Here is a 20,202-nt window from a genome sequence, read left to right on the forward strand (position 1 = left end):
CATAAATGTGCAGTTTGAATGTCAACATAATTTGTTTCAGTAGTGCAGTGAATTTTGAGTTGTTGATTAGTGCAGTATTATCTAACCCACCTCATCTGTGATATTCCTTTTCAGTTATTTGCATGCCAAGTCAATCATCCACAGAGACCTCAAGAGTAATAGTATCCTTTCCCAGAGATGTAATTTTGAAAGGTGAAAGCATTCCTGGTTTTTGTTTTTTGTATTTTTTCTGCCAGAAATTAACTAACTGATATGAAAAGCTGTTCATGTGTGAATATTTGCCAAATAGAAGTTTCACTGAGAAGGGGTAATATCACTAATAACAAAATAGGAGGTGCTTACTGTGTCTTTTGATTCAATTGCAATAACACATGGAGTTTTAGTTGGTATCACAAAGATTTTTTTGCATCCTTTGGTTTCTTCATGTAATGAAAGATTATGTGAGTTGGCTCATGGAACATTTTCAGCTTTTCTCATACTTGGCACTTCATGAAAGCCACCTGGCCATGGTCTGCTCAGCAGTGGCCCAGGCATTACTTACATAACCCTTACCTACCATAATTCACCATGCTGGCTGCTTAAAACCTGTGTGATGTGGAAACCTTCTTCAGTGATGCTGAATGCTTAAAACTGTCATGTTCATGTTGCAAATTTGTAGCTGTTCATTGTTCTTTTAGGACAGGACCAGCACTGCTTGTCTGTTTTCCCTTAACATTCCCCCCGTAGATATTTTTCTTCATGAAGACCTCACAGTAAAAATAGGTGATTTTGGTCTAGCTACAGTGAAATCACGATGGAGTGGATCCCAACAGTTTGAACAGTTGTCTGGTTCCATTCTATGGATGGTAAGCAAGGGGGAAGTAGTGAGCTTGTTTCAACAAATTTATTTGCCTTTGGCCAAACTTCCTGCTCCTATCCCTCTGGCACATTGACATAAAAAAGTTGGCTTAAGCTGGAAAAGACAAGCAGTAATATGAAGTAGTAAATTAATGTTTTTCAATTCTTCTTTAAGCATATGTCTTCCAGTAGTCAGCAGAAAAACTTTAGTGTCTCCATCTTTTATTCTGAGGTTTATACTGAAATGAAAATAGTGGCTAAGGAAAATGAATTGTTAATTATTATAATGAATTAATTATGTATCATTAATCTAGGGTTGAGGAGAAGGTGAGAAAAGCCTTGCAAAACATCCTGCAACAGAGTAGAGGAACTAGCTCAGGAAAAAGTAAGATGCTCTTAAGTTTGAAGGAGTCAGGAGGAGTTGTTCATATTGCAATCTCCTGTGCAGCTCCACTTCCTCTTTTTCTGCCTGGAAAAGCTTAAAGCTCTGTTAGCTGGCATTAATTTCAGTGTCACTAGAATTCTAGTTTCGAAATACGTTCTCAGCTTGGCCAAGGTAATTTTTCTCTGTCATAGAAAAATAAAAGGGATCACCAAGCTAAAAAGAAGCAATGAATTTTGAGATTCATATCAGCATCCACTCTGTATTAGGACCCAGTAACACCTGAAGGCAAGAGTGGGCCTTGCACCTGTACCTTGGCCATTTCCGTGTTTTGTTCCTGGTAGGTGAGGTGCAGCACAATGGAGAGAAATAAAAACTAATTCTTGCCTTTTCTGATACAGGCACCAGAAGTTATTAGGATGCAAGATAAAAACCCCTATAGTTTTCAGTCGGATGTGTATGCATTTGGAATTGTTCTCTATGAATTGATGACTGGACAGTTGCCATACTCCAACATCAACAACAGGGACCAGGTAAGGGGAGGCACTGACTTCAGTCAAGGGTGGTCTGAAACAGATTGATTCAGACTTGGGTGGGCAACTTTTTGATGTTCTGTGTGTTTCATGTTTCTGGTTCTCATGCTGTGAGATGACATTTCTGCATTTTCTAGATCTGCTTCGGCCACATAGCAACAATTTACTTAATTCTCTTGAGGTATTTTTTGTGTTCTTATTTTAAATATAGATTTTCAGTTTCCTGACTGGTTGCCAGGATACTTATTAGGGAGAGAGCAGATTACTTAATAGTAATCTAGTTTAGAATAGTTCTGCAAAGGCAAAATGATCCCCCATATGTGTTCAGTTATTCTTCTCATTCCCCCACCCCTCCACTTGCAGTGAATAATAAATAGTGCAGCTACAGGACTGACAAAACAGAAGAGCAGTCATCTCACTGAGTGTTTTATATTCATTTCTTTGAGAGAGCATGCACCATCTAACTGAATTGCAGGATATCTGCATTTCTCAAATCCTGCTTGTTGGACAATATAACTTCCCAGAGTCGGGGGATCCTATGAGGAGATGACTTAATTGTGAACAAATATTCCATAAATGTTAATGATCCCACATGCTGTAATACATCTCCATGGGACAGGCATGTTTGGGAAGGCATACCTGATTCATGATTTCTGTCTAACCTGAAAATAGCATTTGTGCATCAGGATCTTTGATGTAAACTATTCTGTGTCTGAGCAGTGATGTATTTGTTGCTTCTGTGTCCTCATCCCTTGTTTTTTCACTGTCAGTACTTGAGAATTGAAACCATAGCAACGTTCATCTGTGAATGCCATTTTATAAGGCTGCTTCCCTATCTGCCAGAACACTTCATCCCAATTCATCAAATTTGGAGTGACTCCTTTTTAGTTTTCTTTTTTATCATTTTGGTTTTGCCTTTAATGTCTGGATTCCTGGCCAGATGATCCAGCCTTCTAAAAACAGTATTTGGCCTTGTTTTTACCTTTTGAGGTCTCAAGATCAACCCAGTGATGGGGGTGCTTACAATGAAGTGCTGAAGCAAATTTTAAAATGCAAGTGAAGCCAACATCTGTGATCTGATGTCTTGAGTTTTGTCACTCCTTGTCTATTATATGAAAAGTTGCAAATATTCCTCACTCTCTGGTGCATTTACATCAGCTACTATGACACAACCAAGATTCTTAGTGAATAAAGTGTCATTCTTGTTATACCTCAGAGTGTTTTTCTCACTTCAACAGATTTTTATAGACTGTTCTTGTAGTGATACTCTTTTCTCTAGTCTAAAATAAAAGATTAGTCCCTCTATTATTTGTAAAGAAACTATTTGAAACATAAAAAGTAATGAATTTTGAATAATTTCAACTTGTGCCATTATTTAGAAAATACCAACTGCTAGATAATTGGAAGTCTGATTGCAGCAGAGGTAAGGGTTGCAGTACACAAGTCTCTACTACAAAATCCTGCTCAGCACATGGGGATTTCTAAAGGAACCATATGGGAGCTTTCTGTTCTTCTGTGATGCCAACACAGATGTGACTGAAGCAGAGTTAAAAAAGGACTAGGATTGTGTTAGAATAAATAACATGTATGGCATACTTGAGATGGGAGGCTTTTCTGCTGTGTGGTTGTTTTTTTTTTCCCAGTGTCAAGATATGAAATAGTTAGACTTCATTAGAGAGAAGGTGTGATAAACCTGCTGGGTTGTCTGAGTTCTCAGAAAAGGCAGTGATTTCTGCTGCAGCATGAATGGATCGTTGATTAGCTGGTTTGCAAGTGCTTTTTAGTGTTAGTGCTACTGCAGTACCCAAACCACGTTGCAAATGACCTTGGCTTGACATGATGATGTTTGATGGTTTTTTATATGTACAAGAGATGATTAACCATATTTATGTTTTGTTTTCCTGCTTCCTGTCAGTTACTTGGTTTTATGCTGAAGTTTTATCCTTAGGGAAAATATAAGCCTCCCATGTTGAAAGAATTACTGTAAAAATACCAAGCCTCTCTGTCTTCTCTTCTACAGAGTAGAGGGAATTCCTCTTTTTCTTTTGAGGTGGTTTTTTTTTCTTTGTGAGAGTGGGGGAGGTGGTCAAATGTGAAGAATAAGCTAATGTGTTGGAAAAGTATGTGATGGAATCAATTCTCAGAAAGTAAAGGGTTTTAATATCCAAAGTCCATTCGTTTCTTAAAATACCTTTCAATGTGAAGTTGTTGTTGATTTGTATTATAAAACAGAATATTTCTTTTTACAGAATTTTTATTTTTAGGCATTCTGTTCCTGCCAGAGTTGCTTGTTCTTGTTTTTGTCAGTTTTTGACACCGAAGAACCATTCCTTAGATGGTTATTGCTATAAATGGTAACCATTTACTAGTGTTCAAGTTCCACAGAAATTTCTCTGAGGAGGAGGAAAGATCTAATTTTTTTCTCTGTACTGAATAGGTTAGCAAGCATTACTCTAAGAAATTTGTCAATTTCAATATCAGCTAATGTTTCCTGGGAGCAGAAAGCTTGTTGCTGCAACCAAAATAGTCTAGCAAAATGTTCACCTTTTGTGACTGTTTATTTTATCAATTCAGCTTCTTCCTCTTTCATCTTTTTTCCCTTAAATAAAGATAATTTTCATGGTGGGACGAGGATACCTATCTCCAGACCTCAGCAAAGTACGGAGCAACTGTCCCAAAGCTATGAAGAGACTAATGGCAGAATGCTTAAAAAAGAAAAGAGATGAGAGACCCCTTTTTCCACAGGTGAGAAATGCTCCTCTTTAGTTCTCAACAGACTTTACAATTCAAAGTTGTGAACTCACTGGCCAGTTCCAAATTTTTTTTATTGGTGCTATGGCAGGGTTTCATAAGAGACCTGGTTCTGTTAGTCAGACCTTGGTTAGTTCTGTTTAATTAGAAATGCTCATTTTCATTTCAAAACTCAAGTATTAAAATGACCTGTGTCTTTTGAAAAGTATTTACATCTTGGAGAAAGTTTCAGCTGGGAGATAACGAAAGCAATAGTTACAGTTAGACACACAAATTAGTACTTGGTAAATGTACTCAGAAATGTTTACACTGCCCTCCTTGCTCTCCCCCAAGCTTCATGAAGGGAAACAGATAGTTTTGCCACAGAGCTTGATTTTTATCGTGCCTGCTGAGGAAGGTTTGGGCTCAAAAAGCTTGAGGGGGAGAAGGGCAAAAATCTGGGTTTTTTCCCCCTGTTTTGAGTGTAACCAAATCGTTTTCAAAAGATAAGGAGCTCCCCCTGCTGACTTTTTGGTAAATGTTATTAAGCAAAACACTGGCAGAGCTGGGTTTGCTTGCAGCAATGGCAGGTACAGGTACTAGGGCATAGACAAGGAGTGCAATAAAAAGCAAGTGTTTTCACTGTGCTTAGAGGGAATCTGTGCCTTTAAAAAGGGAGAAATTCCCCAACTGTCCTTTTCAGCTTCCTTAGGATATAAACGTTAAGAGTTCAGTGCACTAAGCTATATTTTAAAAATCCTTTTTTTAAGATGTGTTTAAATATTTTTCTGTAGTTAGTTGATACTGTGCCTTTGGTTTTAAGAGAGAGACACAGCTTTGGAACAGCAAGTTTGATCATGTATTTTCTGTGTTCTAGATTCTTGCCTCCATTGAGCTTCTGGCCCGGTCATTGCCAAAAATTCACCGCAGTGCATCTGAGCCCTCGTTGAACCGGGCTGGCTTCCAGACAGAGGATTTTAGTCTGTATGCTTGTGCTTCTCCAAAAACACCCATCCAGGCAGGGGGATACGGTGGGTTTCCAGTGCACTGAGCCAAAATGTGAAAGCATGTGCCTGTGTGTCTGTGTGCTGGTGTGTCCTGTGAGTGCCAGGTGTTTGTTCTCACTTGTACCAGCTCTGATTGTAAGGGTTACTGAGGGAACAAAGGCTCACTTCCTACCACTGGGCACTGAGTGTTCCTAGCACAGTCTGTGTTGGTAACTGCTGCCCTGGGAACAGCTGGCACAAGAAGAGCTGTAATGTCACGTAAGAGACATGGAAAAGTCACTTCAAACAAGCAAAAATCTTCTTAAAGTCATCAGGTGTCATTTTTGCCTAGTTTGTTGATTGGAATTAGTTACTCAGGAGTGTATTTGATTTGAATCTATGCAAGCTGTGGTTGTCTGTTGTTTTGGGGGTTTTGTGGGGGTTTTTTTACTTCATTTAAGGTCATTATATTTGAGCAAAAAGCTTTAGATTCTTCATTTAGGTAGGCTATTCATGTGGGAAACACTTGGAAAGATAAACTTATCTTGAAGGCTGAACACAGTCAAAACTTTATTGTGGTCAGCAGAAGTGAGCAGATACAACACAGAATCCAAAGAAAGCCCTGAATAACATGTAACTCTTATCTTAAAAGTGGAAGTTTAAATTAGTACTGTTTAGGGAACATTTCTCCTACAGAAGAGTGGTAAATGGGTTTTTTTATGTTACCTTTTTCTCTAAATATTCTGACCTGATATAGTTTACATCATCTCCAAATGTTCTGTTACAATGCAACACAGAAGAAATTCTGAATGTGCTTTTGCCAAACTGAAAGGCATTACTGGTAATGGTGCCTGTATCCTTCAGTTAGTACGGATTTCAAAATTTATAAAAATGTTTTAAATCTCAACCATGACCAAGTGCTTTAAGAGCAAAAATGCTGCTAACACCCATAATAGGAAAAGAAGATTTGAAAAAGCAGTTTTGTTCATGGAAATCAGTGTTATACTACACATTTTGTTAAGATGAAAAGTGTTAATTACTTTAATATTGTTAAGAATACACTGAACATGCTTCTCTTCAGAGGCAAATTGATTTTTTCACTTCCATGGAAAAGCTGCTATTTGACTAGGCAGAAGTGAATCACTTGGAATAAATATCTAACTGAGAAAGTTAGACACCTTACCAAAATCCTCCTCACTTTTGGAGACTGTATTTTTCTCTAGAGCATTTCTCTAGAACAAGTGCATCAGAGTAGTGGTTTAGGTTATATCAATCTTTAATGTCAGCTATGAAAAAAAAAAGTACAGACAGTGTTCTTGTATGTTTTGAGATGAGTTATGTGGTTTTACTTAGCTTAAACTGCAGAGCTGTTAATTCTCACAGATTACTCTGCATTGGAAACAAGCTGTTGCTGCTCTTGTTAGGACTTCAAGGGCCAGGGGTGTTCCTGGTGGCTTCTGATTTATGTACTCAGAGAGAAGTTTGCTTGTTTCTAGCAATACATTTTTGAAATAGGTCAGGAATTCCAAAATGTTTTGGTTTACTGCTGTCTGGCAACTGAGCCTTTTAAAATGGAAAGCAGATTTAGAGAGCTTGAAGAGATATAGGCAATTTTGACATTTTCTGGACGGATTATAATGGTCTTTTTGGCTTCTGCTGTTGGAATAGTTTGGGAACTAACTTTTCTCCTTTTCTTAGTCAAGAAAATTTAGCTGTTGAAATTTCTCTCTGTGGAAATAGTTACAGAGGACAGAAGTTGTTATTGTTTTAGAAAATCTGTTTCCCATCTTCCTCATAGCTTCACCTCATTTTGGCAGGCTTATCTTAAAATGAAAACAGGACTGAAGTGTTGTTTTCCTCTTTCATTCTCTATTTTATCTATCTGTTCTAGCACTGATGAGGAATGTTTCCAGAGTTGTGGGGTGTGGTATTTAGGACAGAGCAAGAGGATGCTACTGGGTCTCCTGCAGAATTTAGAAACGGTGGCATCCCACCCAGAAAAGTCTTACCCACACAGAGATTTACAGGGAGTGCAGAACCATCCCCATTGCCCTGCCCAGGCTTATTCTTGTTCAGGTCTGCCAGATCAGTTCAAACCAGTCATTCCTTGGAGCAGTTAGGATTGTTCATCTGTGCTGTCAGAGCCACAATTATGGGGGAAGTGCTGCCATCCTTAGACACATTTGGCCCCATTTCCTGCTGTATGGTCAGTGCATTCTTCCTGTCACCTGTTCTTACTGAGCTCCTTGGGTTCCATGGCCATAATGGGATTTTAGCTTCTCACTAAACACTTTATGAAGCCTAAAAGGAGGCTGTTTTGTGGATCATTAACTTTATCTGACAGAGAGGCATTTAGAGGTCTCATTTCTGTAAGTTCTAATTGCTGCTTCGATGAGATTTGGAAGCATCTGTGAGAGGAAGGTGCCTTAACTGCTCTTGTGGATTTGGGTCAGAGTTCTCAAAGGTGTAACTCAGCTGTGTTGTTTAGAAACAGACACCTGTTGGGTCAGCAAACATGCCTGTAGGATCCTAGGTTTTTCTGGAGGAGTAATTTATACTAGGTGAGGTTCCTTTTTTATTTTACTTCCCTACATATCAGTACAGAAACAAAATCTGTCTTGGTACCTTCAGCATGTTCCAAACTTTTACTTGCCCAATGGATAGTATCCATACAAAAGATCAGCCCAGGATCCAACAGAAAGCTACCTCCTTTTTTTTTTTTCTGTGTCTGTAAACCAGGCATGGTGTTGGAATCTGGTGTTTCCCTACAATATATCAGTCAGTCTCTAGTTCAGTAAGTAAGGCTGGCACAGCCTGGGAGGGAACCATTCTTCTCCTTAGGATTCTTCTGAGAAACATGGCATCTACCCCAGGATAATGAGTACAGTTAAGATGATGTGTGCATGCCTTAGTAACCCCATGAATTCAGCTAGCTTACAAATTTGTGAGAGTACAGAATGGTAGCTGTATCTTAAATCCTTCCAGGAATTGGGGGTAGCAGGTTCACTCAGAACATGCCCTTGTAATACATTGTTTGGAGGCAACATGAAAGATCTTGACCATCTTTTACTGCAGATTTTTTGAAAGTGTGCATTTAAAATAGTTTCCACTTGCTCTGCATGAGACAAGCATGAAAAGACTGTAGTAGCTGTCTTGAAAGGGGTTTGTAAGTGTATATTTTCAGATGCTATCCATCCTTTGGAAAGAAATTGCTACCAGTCAAAGCAAATATCTGCAGTTCTGCCTGATAAAAAGCACCTCAGATGTCTGGCTCACAATGAATATAAATATCTGGGGATTGTTCTTGTAGCAAGTTGCTAAGCATGTGGTTTCATAGCTTGGTGTGGATAAGTATAGCCATGTACATATCTCAACTAGGGAAAGCTGTTACTGGCAGCTTCATTTGACACATGTTCAGCCAACATAATCCCCTTACTAGATGACCATGTTACCTGTTTGGGTCTCCTATTGGTTTGAGATCAGATTAACACTGGAATTTTGCAAGGAGATATTTAGCATTAGCTTTTCAAAGAAAATATGGTTGCTAAGGTTTTGTTTAAATGGCAGGAAAGTCTGAAAACTACCTTTTTAAAGCTACCATTCTATTTCAAAGAAGTAGAACTTCTGGTCCTGTTTTTCTATTGATCTTTCCCAACTAAAGGTTCTTTTTTTTTTTTTTTTTTTTTTTTTTTTTTTTCCTGAGAGGCCCTATATGACTATTAAAATCTGAATTATTACCAGAAGTTGGCAGAAGGACTAGATGAGTAATGAGGGAGCAATCTCTTCTTTATACATTTATATCTTTAATCACCAGTTTAAAAAGGCAGACTGAAAAATAAATTAAATAGAACATGTTTTGTAAGTGTAGCTAAGCATAAATGTCACTTAAAAATTGACCTCACAGGCAATATTTGGTTACTTTTTTTGTCCTTCTCTTAAAAGAAAACATGTACAAAATTTGAGGTGTTTCTAGAAGATACTGTGAAGAGAGTTGAGAAGTCAGTGAAATGTAGCAAAAAAAAGCAAGAAAAACTTATCCAATATTTAGAGTATTTGGAGCAAGAGTTTCATTCATCTGGTGGTAGAACTAGTAAATTAGGCCATCAGATCCATGATGAAGCTTTTATTCTGTTGGTTTTATACCTTAAGCCTGCCACCACAGTCCATAAAGACACACAGAGCTTGAGGCCTGTCACAACTCCCTGTGCCACCCTTATTTTGGACTTCAGGTGTACTCCCTTGTCACTGCCTACAAGGCACAGAGCCCTTTCCCTGCTTTCTTCAAGTTCCCTTAGAGCTGGGTGAGCTGTTCCTCACAGGCCTTTTAGATGCCTTTTCTTCCCCCTCCTAGTGCAGACAGCTGACTGCTCTTCTTGGTTCTGCTCTTTGTAGAGCAAGACATTCCACAGAATTCACACTCTAAGCCTAAAATTTTGTTTGCAGGGATGTTTCTGTTTTGTTTCCAGTATTCAGAATAAGAATCTTGAGAAAAAACAAAGCCAACAATTTAATCACTCTTGAAAAGATGGAAGGACAGCAGATAGGGAGCAGTTGTTTGAATGTAATGGCATTTAAAACCCTTCTGTTGAACAGAGCAAAGGCTCTCTTGTGCCTGCTTATCACTCCTTCAGTATTAGGGAAGCTCTGAGAAGTACTGGCAAGAAAGTGGCATAAACTAACCCAAAATGCATATGAAACTCAACAGGGGGAAGTTATATGTATGTTTCTGTTCTCTTTTTCCTGAGTCCTTTTGATTATGCTTAGTTAGACACCCCTCACTAAAAATCCTGTGGAATACAATTCTTTGTGGGTGGCAGGGATTTTTTTTTTTGCTAAAGTATAGGATTAAGAGGATTAATATCTTAGGCTCAGCTTCTATTCAGTCTTCTGTCAAACTCCTGAAAGACTTGAGGCAGCAATTTTACTCTGTGTCATAGTTGCATCCCCTCAGAAGTGGGACTATAAGTGTGTCTCACGGCACGGTGACACTAAATAAATTATGTAGGATTTCAGGACATCATCACATGTGAAAGCACTGCATTATAGTTATTCTTTATTCAGTAATTCTGAAGGAAGCATGGAGTTGCTTTATTTGTTATGCTCCCTGTTAGTGAGGCCTAATTTCTGGTCTGGGATTGAATAGACAATCTCTCCATTCTTCTATTTCTGTCAGTGGGTTGCTATGTTGCTCTCTAAACCAAATCCTAGCACTCTAACACTGGTATTCTATTCAGGCACTTTACTGTATATAGTCTTTAAAGGGTAATGGATGTCTCATAAAGTTCTTTGTTATTAAATTAGTTTTACAACAGAACAGAATTGATTTGCAGTTGGATGCATTTATTGAAACTGGTGCTTCTCAGGAGGACATATGTGCAATAAGGAATTTAAAGTAAAATTAAGCTCTGACGCATTTAATTTTCAAATGCATGATGAATTAGACTTTTCTTGAACTTTCACCTTCTTGGGAAGAATGGGTACGGCTTGCTTTTAAGAAATCCTTTGTTGGTTAAATATGCTGGGTCTGTATTCAATGTTCTCTCACTGTGTATTCTCTCATGCTTTAATTTTAACAGTTTGCATTTTTTAACATCTTTTATATTCAGCCTGATGTTCAACTAGTCTCGTAACTGAAATCACCTTTTTAAACCAAGCTCTTGTCCTCCCTCTACAGGAGAATTTGCAGCGTTCAAGTAGCCACAGCACCATGGCAGCACCCACTCTGTTATTTAAGTCTTGTGTTCCTACAGTTTCTTAACATCAAAACTCCATTCTGCTCCGCAAAACCTAAAGTAATTTAGAAAAGATATCCATAAGCTTAAAAGTGGAGCAGAATGGAACCACCAGTCCAACACAATGGGAAAAAGTACCTTTTTGGGAACCAGAGTCCTCTGCTGCCAGTGTTTCTCCTTGGACACAAACCACCCGGTGCGTTGGGAGACCTGCGGTGGCTGCCTGTGCCGTTGGCATCGCTCCAGGAGAGGAGAGGGCGCTGCGGTGTGCCTGTGGTGCTCGGGGCGGGGACGGAGCTGCTGCTGCTGCTGCTGCTGAACTGGGAGCCTTGCTTTGGAGGGTCTGCCGGCCGCCTTGCTCCCCTAACAGCGTCACCATCAGAGCCTCACGGCTCATCAGCGCTCATTTCAGCCAATCATTTTCCATTCTGATCCTTTTTTTTTTCCTGGTGTACTTACTGATTTATGGACAACGCAGTATCCCCTTTTCGCTGTGTTACGGTGTCAAACACCTCAGTCTGTCTATATTGCTGAGGTTTATTCCTTTAAATTTTAACGTGTGGGGCAGTGGGAGCTGGAGATGTTATTCTGAAGGCAGAGAGGTTCACCTGAAGGAAAAGGGGATGCTGCCATACCTTTTTTCAGATTTACTTTACCGCTTTTAAAAAGAACAAACAACAACCACCATCCTTAACCTTTTTCCTTTTCCAGTATTTTCTCGGTGTGTGCATATACAACATCTTCTTGAAGGATTAGGTCGATCCTTCTTTTGTTGGTCCAGCAACAAACTGAAGTTTAAAAAAAATGTAGCGAGATTGTCCTCTCTTTTATTTTTTTTTTGTATCATATGATACAATGTATTTATCAAAGATGCTACTGCAGCATCTAAAGTCTGTAGAAATCCTGATACAGACTGTGAATGGTGTATGTACCTACTTTAAAAGTTTTATTTTAAACGAGGGTGCAGGTTAATGCCAGGTACCTTACCAATATGTAATGTTTTCATAAATGAGGAAAAAAGTTCTCAGGTTGAATTGAATTCAAATACAATCCCCCCTAGAATTAGACATTCCAAAAATTATGTTTTGGTACTTTCAAGAGCTTTTTTTAAAGGATTTTTATCCTGTTAACTATACGTCCTCTGATAAGCGTGTGTGTAAATGTGGAGCATCTTGTCCTAATGGCAAGTTGTTAGATCAAAACAAAACGGTACTTGCTGGATCCACGCTGACTACTCCTGCTCTCATTGCTTTCCTCCCTGTCAACTCTTCCCTTCTGCTTGTCTTTTCCCTCTGTACACTTTGCAAACTGGGACGAAGGTGGCGGTGTCTCCATTAGAGTGCTTTGTTTTCCTGTCCTCCAGTCCTGGTTTTCAAATGGTTAGTAGCTTTTTGAAAAGTTACCCAGTCAGGGAAAACAACAACTCATAGAGTTCTGCACATCATTTACCTCTAGTAGAATATCTCGTGATGTGATCTGCTTGCAGAGTTCTCTGGTATGTGGTATTACCTGTAAATTATTTGTACAGAGGCAAGGCAGACCACATTGGAAAGAAACTCAAGCTCAGACAGAAGTTTCCAGAAATTGATTCATATCAGCCCTGTACCACTCCAGGTGAGGCAGGAGAACTGACCCCCCTCTAGCAGAGAGGTTCTTGCTGGGAGGAGGTGGGGAGTGTTTAACAAAATCACGACAAATAAATGAAGGAGTTAAATGTGTGTGAATGTGGTGTCCATGCTAAACATGGATGTACCAAGTGAGGCTGCTGTCCTTCCCTCCCTAGGGGAAGGGGACTGTTCCTGTCTGCAGAAGGTTGCTCCCAGATGAAGGGAGAAAAGCACATCAGAAGTAGAAGGTGTTTTTAATACCCTGGAATGTTGCGGTGTTGCTGGTAGTCTGTTATGTTTGTCAGTAAATATTTACTGGGGCTGTAGGGACCAGACTGATCTGAAGTGGGAATTAAAACTGAAATACTGTGTATTCATATTAATTCCACAAACATTAGCAAGATAGCAATAGTGAATGACTTAATAGTCACTACAAGAATGAAGTGATTCATGTTGGTACATGAACAGAATTGATTTTGTGTATGGGACGCATTTTAAAAACGAAGGAAAAAAAAAGCACAAATTTTTTTCTTGTCTGCTGTGGGTCTTCAGATGCTGTAAGGTTTTTACCTTAATGAGGTTGGCAGGAATTTAAAAAGTAGCAATAGCCACTTTCCAGTGTGGAGAGGCTGATGCAGAGCAGTGGTAGCAGATGGTGCAGTCGGAGTGCTCCCTGGTGATCATCTGAGGCCAGTACCTGAGAGCTGGAGGGAGCCTGGGGCACTGGTGGCAGCAGGCAGGTGAGAGCATTTACCAGATACAGGCTCCCATGGGGAGAGGAGTCCCTGCTTCTCCTTTCACCCCGTGCTTGGCTCCAGCCCCTTTATGGGCTGTGGCCCCATTTGTACGTGCCAGGGATACTGAGATCAAGGTTCTCTCAAAAGAAGCTGTTAACAGAGCAAGTATGGACAGGTGGTTCAACACTCATTTGTTTCACAGATCATTAAAAGCTCTTGTTTCCTTCCACCAAGTCATGCTGGCAGAAAATTCTGTTAGGAACTTCATTCTATCTTTGCTTAAAATGAACTTACTTTGGTAAAGATTCATTACCCATTAGTCTACAATATGCTTCTTGAGCCCATAGGAAAAGCACAAGGAAAATTGCTATCCTTGTCCATGCAAAGCACTTTATAAGTAACACATGATCTCTGGGGGGTTTTTATTGGGGTTTGTTTGTTTGTAGTTTTGTTTTTCTTTTTTTGTTTCTCGTTTTGTTTTATTTTTTCCCTGAGGAATGTGCAAGTTGTTTGGCTGCTGTTTAGAGAACTCCTTTCAGGATGCATTTCTACTGGTTTTCTCGTTTGTTTGTTTCTCTCCAGATAGCTGTAGTAATGTGTGTTTGTCTGTAAGAGTTCCCAGGTAATGCTCATACAAAACTTTGAAAGAAATGTAGTTTGTAAATAATTGGGATTATTTTTGGTTTTATCTTTTCCTTCAGGAGTTTTTCTGAATGTCTTGCATGCCATCAGGACCAGTCTTAAAGATGCCCTTTAGATACTTAGTGATTGGGGAATCAAGAATAGATGAGAAATGAGTGCTCTCTGTAGCAGTGGGATGAAGGAAGTTAGCTGAAATGACCAACACATTCATGCCTGTTGCCCTAAATTCCTTAAGCTCCTTCATGGTGTCCCAGCCACAGGCACATGCCATAGTATGGAAATGTGAGTACATCCTTCATGTGCACATGTTGGGACAAACACCCAGAGAGTCATTCTGCTTCTTCAGCTCTGTAGTATTTTGTATTTGATAATCATTTGCAAAAGTACCAGTATCCAGTCCCAGCTATTCATGTCTTTATCAACCAGGCACAGATCTTCCCCTCTGCCATTCCTTTTCCATACAGGTGACAGAGGCCTGTTGTTACCTCTTACACCTTACTGCTCAGAATGTGATTGTTTCCCCTGGCATATTTGCCAGAACTGCAACATTGTGGTGGAGCTCAAACCAAATGGCAGGGATATAGAGGCCAGGTTACTTTGAAATTAATTGATGTGTCATTTAAGCCCTACATAGCCCCAGATACAATTAGCCTAGTCATTTCTTCTTTTTTTTTCTAAACTTATGCAGGTTATTAGATAAATCCACTTCTGCTTTTTATGCTTACCCAAAATCATTTTTTCTTGTACTTGGCTGCTCCAGCAGCTGATGATGATGCAGAATGTTTGATAACAAATACTGTCATTTTACCATGGTGTCTTAGCATCACTTGGAATAGTATGTGCTCCTTAGAGGCAGAATTTGGCCTTTGTGACATAAAATGAGTGAAATTCTGATTGTTGATAAAAATTATGTCTTTCCATAAATATCCAAACTGGGGGAAAAGTACCCTGAAGATCACACGAATAGTTTTTCTTCTGTTTGCCTGGTGGTGTAGATGCATCCAGCATTTTACAGAAGGTTGAGGGAAGCCAGATCCCCAGACACCTTACAAACAAGTATGGATTGAAGCTTTGATATCTGCAGAGACTAAGTTTAGGGAAGAAGCATGTAGACATTTCACACTTCTGCAGCCTCTAGAATTCATTCCCTTCTTGACTGTGAGTGCAGCATTTGTAGCACAAACTCTTCATAGTACTGTAGACATGTCCTCTGTTGATAAAATGTATCACCAGTAGCACAGTGGGACAGGTAAAGCCTCTAGGTACAGTCAAGTTAAAAAGCAGTTGCATGAGTGGACTCTTAGAGCATCACTCTGAAAGTGCTGAGTGTTCTGGTTTTCTCTGATGCATTTTACATAGAAGTTTATGAACCAAACTTTGTTTACTGCAGCCTTGTTACTGTGCATTTGCACTTGATGTTTGTTTTGGCATGCATTTGGAAGACCTGTCTTCACTGCTTCATTACTTCATCCCAACTTCATACCCATACGAAGTTTAGCCAGGGCAAGTACTGGATTCTGCACCTGGAGTGAACAGCCCTGGTTGTGTGTATAGACCAAGGGATGAGATGCTGCAGAGCACAAAGGAACCTGGGGGTCCTGGTCATGGCAAGTTGAACACAAGCCAGCAGTGCCCTGGCAGCCAGGAGTGCCAGACCTGTCCTGGGACACAGGGACAGCATGGCCAGCCAGGCAAGGGAGGGATTGTCCTGCTCTGCTCTGGGCTGGGGCAGCCTCACCTCCAGTGCTGGGGCAGTTTTGGGTGCCACAGTGTAAGAAAGACTATTACTATTAGACTATTATTCATGAACTGTTAGAGAGTGTCCAGAGGAGGGCCATGAGGATGGTGGAGGGGAAGCCATATGAGGAGCAACTGAGGTATCTTGGTGTGCTCAGCCTGGAGGAGACTGAGGGGAAACTCACTGCAGTTACACCTTCCTCGTGAGGGGAAGAGCAGGGGCAGGCACTGATCTCTTTTCTGTGGTGCCCTGTGACAGGACCCAAGGGAATAGCCTGAAGTTGCATCAGGGGATGTTTAGGTTGGATATCAGGAAAAGGTTCTTCATCCAGGGAGGGGTCAGACACTGGAACAGGCTGCCCAGGGCAGTGGGCACAGCACCAAGCCTGACAGAGTTCAAGAAGCATTTGGACAATGCTCTCAGGCACATGGGGTGATTCTTGGGGTGTCCTGTGCAGAACAGGAGTTGGACTTTGATGACCCTTGTTGGTCCCTTCCAACTCAGCATAATCTATGATGCTGTCATTCTTATCTAATAAATTATCAGAAGAGCAGAGCCAGATTGTTAAAATTAAAAAGTTTGCATTTAAGTTTCAGGGCTGCTGACACAGAAGCTATTAAGTCAGCGCCATGACAGCAGTAACTATGAACCTGTGGAAGGAGGAAGCTTTAAAAGCTGCAGAATACAGACTACACCAAGAGTGAATTCAGATGCAAACTAACTTCTCTCTTTTTTTTGGGAAAGAGAGCTACCAAGACCCTCTGTTCGGTGGTTTACATAGGGATCCCCCAAAAGAGTTTTTGTAGTTTGCCAAATGATCATGTGCCTTTGCAACCTTAAAAAGTACAACAGAATGTAAACCAGGTGCTTTGTAACTAGAGCAGTGTCTTTGGTTTACATCTGCTGCAGTAGTTTTGTATATAGCTATCCCTGTAGGTAGGTAGTTTGGAGTTGTAAAGGAGCAGGGAGGGCAGAGAGCATTCCCCTAAATACCTGTTAGCCTTTCAAAGCTAAGAATTAAAGGATACTGAATTTAGTTACAGTAAACCTGCTGCTTGAAATCTGCTCTATCAACAGGTAATGAGGTTCTTTTAACTAAAAAATAAGTAAGCCCTCCTTCCCTTCCAAAGACACAGAGATCTTGTTAAAGAAAGCTCCAAAGAGGCCCAAAGCTACACTCTTACAGTATCTTGGAATGAGATGGTAGATGGAGAATGAGAGCTAGATGAGGAGAAACTGGTGGCTAGCTTTCACGTAATCAAGGCTCACATGTATCACACCATACAGTTAGTTCCTTGTCCCAGAAAATGCAGTAAGTTTTGTTTCTGGAATGTGAGCAGCTTCCCTCACTGCTTCCCTGGGCCTCTTGCAGTTGCTGTTCAGTGATCACATCCCATTATTGCACACGAACTGTGGGAGATGGTAGGTGTCTTGTCAGCTGAGGGACAGCCAGTGGGTGTGAATTTGATTTGTTCAAATTTCAAACTGGTTACGTAGACTTCTGGCAGTACCTACATATCAGTGTCATATTTAACCTACTTGTCCATGAAGGACAGAATAATGGGTTTGGATATTAATGCTTTTTCAGATCTTTTCCTTTTCTTCCTTGGGGCGGGACTTTTGGCGTAATTGTAACTTACAAAGTTATGTCTACGTGCACAGTTCATATGAGTTATCAGACCAATTTTAATTTGGGTTTGTTCCTTTTAAAAAACAAACAGTAAAAATGTTCTACTTATGTTCCAGGAACTATCTGGAATCCTTCTACCTACCCCAAATTCTGCACTAAAAGCACATGTGATGGTTATTTTGTCGTGGTTTTTTTGGGGTTTTGTTTTTTTTTTTTTTAGGTGGGGGAGGTGGTTGTTTTAGGTTTGGCAGGGAGGATGTGGTTTTTGGGTTTTTCGTTTTGTTTTTTTTGTTGTTTAGGAACTTCTAAACTACCTAGTATTTGCTTCATAGCATCCAGCAGCAGTGTGTTCAGCTCACCCAGCCTCCTCAAGAGCCAACAGTGGCCTGTCCAGTCATTTTGTCTAGTTTGTCATGTCTGCAGCAGCTGTACCTTAGAATAAGCCTAGTGTGATATTTACTTTTGAGCAAGTAAACCACAAAAATAACTGTTTTGTTGTTTATTTGGGTTTGAAAGATGGTCAGGTTTTGTTTTGGTAAGTGTCATTCTGTGTTGCATTTGTATATTCACCTTTGTTGAAGAGAAAATCCATCTGTGTGTTTAAGAGTTCAGTGGAATTTTAGGAGAAGAAATGAAGCCCATCACCTGGGCATGGATGTTGGATCTAGGGGGAAAAATGGACCAAACTTGGGTGTTGGGTTATTTGGGGATGGTGGGGGGTTGTAAGGGCATAATTTAAATTAACTCTGTCTAAAATAAAGTGTAAGTGCAATAAATGTGCTTTTTTATTCAAAGCTGTGAACCCTTAGAAAAAGAAAAACCACAAAAAAAGTCAACCAAAAAAAAAAGCACATCATTCTTTCATGAGCCTTGTGTCCTACCTGCCTCCCCTTCCTCCCCCTCTCCACACTTCTCACCTGACAGAAACATGACAGTGGCCAACTTGCATGTGTTGGCAACCCAAATTCAATTGCTGTTTGGGGGAAAGTCCTGCCCCCTGCTTCTGTTCCACTCTTGAAATGCTCTTGGGCTCAGTGCTGCCCTGTGCTCTAGAGCAGGGTCTGTCCCTACCTGGGATGCAGGAGGCAGCCCATGTGCTCTGTGCTCATCCTGACTCCAAGTGCAGAGCTCCTCCTGGCCCTCCCTTCTCCAGGTGGGTGTAGTGCAGGCTCTGCTGGGCTGGGCAGTGACTTTGCTGTGCAGCAATTGCAAAAGGATCAGCCATCAGCTGCCTGATGGGACCCTCTCTCCCTGCCCCAACACACACACACGTGCTGGCCACTGCTGCCTTGTGTGACTCTGCCTTGTTCAGCAGGAGCAGGTGTAGCTGTGTGCAAGCTGTTGTGCATTACTTGCACTGTCTCTCTTTCTTACTTGAGCACAGGCTGCTTTTCCTAGATTAGGAAAGGGGCACAGGTCTCCCGGGCTGCCCAGGGGAGCCCCAGGCATTGAGCAGTGGTGGAAGGGGTAGCACTCACTGGTTGGACCCTCTGGGGGAGTAAGAGAGGACTGGCTTGTTTAAAGTGTATAGATACCCAGATCTATATCCTTTAAACTTTATTATTTTTATATATAGTTGAGACAATGGCATTACCTCATAATACAGAGGCTTGTTTATGAGAGGCAAAGTACATAGTAAGGAGAGGAAAGGGAAATTTATATAGAGATTTAATTTCTTTTGTTTGTTTGTTCCTTAGTGCAATGAAATGTATGTCCCACCACTTTAAATTCTGTGCTAACACATTCCTTTCAGCTATATTCTTTTTTTTTTTTGACCACCAGAGGTTTGCAAGGGGCTTATGACTGCAAAGTAGAAGGTCCAGTCTGGTTACTTAAAAAAAAAAAAAAAAAAACAAAAAACAACCCATTGTGTTAGTAGATTTCCATAGCTGCTTTTTAAAATCTACAATGGAGTAATTGTTTCAAAACTTGTATTTATTTTTTAATTCATAACAAAATGTTTATTTTTGGTTTCCTGTTAGGTAGGTCATGGCAACTCCCCTTCGTTCCTTCTCAAGTTTCCCCTGTAATTGCCAATACAACTTATTTTTCTTGTTTGTTCCTTCTCCCTTTACTTTTGTTGTCCCTTCATTTGTACTTTGGAGTTTTTCTCATGTAAATTTGTACAATGGGAAATATTGTCCAGTTTGGTTAGAGAGCATGGAGACTTAAAACATATTAAAATTTGATAGCTGAATTCAGATTGAAGAAAACTATTTCAGTGTAAAGTTATTTAAAGAACTCTGTATTATATGAAAGGCAAAAAGTTCTATGTACTTGATGTGAATATGAGAATACTGCTATAATAAAGATTGACTGCATGGAAAAGTCTGAAGGAGATTGTTTATTGTGTCATGCATGACTCCTCTCCAAAGTTGGAGGGGTGCAACTCAGGTGGTTAAGGGGAGTGAAAAAGTTTAGGATATAACTCTGGAAGGGGAGAAGAATAAAAAATAAAATCAAGGGATTCCTGCAGTGTAACCCTCCCTCCCTTCATCTTAAACTGGATCACTGCCTCCTTGACTGCTGTGCTGAGCCCTAAAGCTTTTTTTTTTTTTACTATTCTGAACTTTTACATACCATGGGGGAGTTTTCCTTCATCCTGGGAAAAGCCTGGCACCCACTGGTCTGGGTTCTCTTTCTGGGTA

The 20,202-nt window shown here is 40.2% G+C and overlaps 1 protein-coding gene across 2 annotated transcripts in view; it reads left to right on the top strand.

Annotated features, from left to right (window-relative positions):
• The window catches only part of BRAF (B-Raf proto-oncogene, serine/threonine kinase), an 83,729-nt gene extending 63,844 nt beyond the window's left edge, over nucleotides 1–19,885 (top strand). For both annotated transcript variants that reach the window (XM_064738044.1, XM_064738050.1), the window contains 6 exons: nucleotides 115–161; nucleotides 727–845; nucleotides 1,621–1,752; nucleotides 4,363–4,497; nucleotides 5,360–5,513; nucleotides 11,143–19,885. In XM_064738044.1, the coding sequence (XP_064594114.1) occupies nucleotides 115–161; nucleotides 727–845; nucleotides 1,621–1,752; nucleotides 4,363–4,497; nucleotides 5,360–5,513; nucleotides 11,143–11,165 (610 nt within the window). In that variant the 3' untranslated portion in view covers nucleotides 11,166–19,885. The remainder of the gene's footprint in view (nucleotides 1–114; nucleotides 162–726; nucleotides 846–1,620; nucleotides 1,753–4,362; nucleotides 4,498–5,359; nucleotides 5,514–11,142) is intronic.
• Nucleotides 19,886–20,202: the final 317 nt, after the last annotated feature.

Source organism: Zonotrichia leucophrys, chromosome 1A (assembly GCF_028769735.1).
Source record: "Zonotrichia leucophrys gambelii isolate GWCS_2022_RI chromosome 1A, RI_Zleu_2.0, whole genome shotgun sequence".
Lineage (NCBI taxonomy): Eukaryota > Metazoa > Chordata > Aves > Passeriformes > Passerellidae > Zonotrichia > Zonotrichia leucophrys.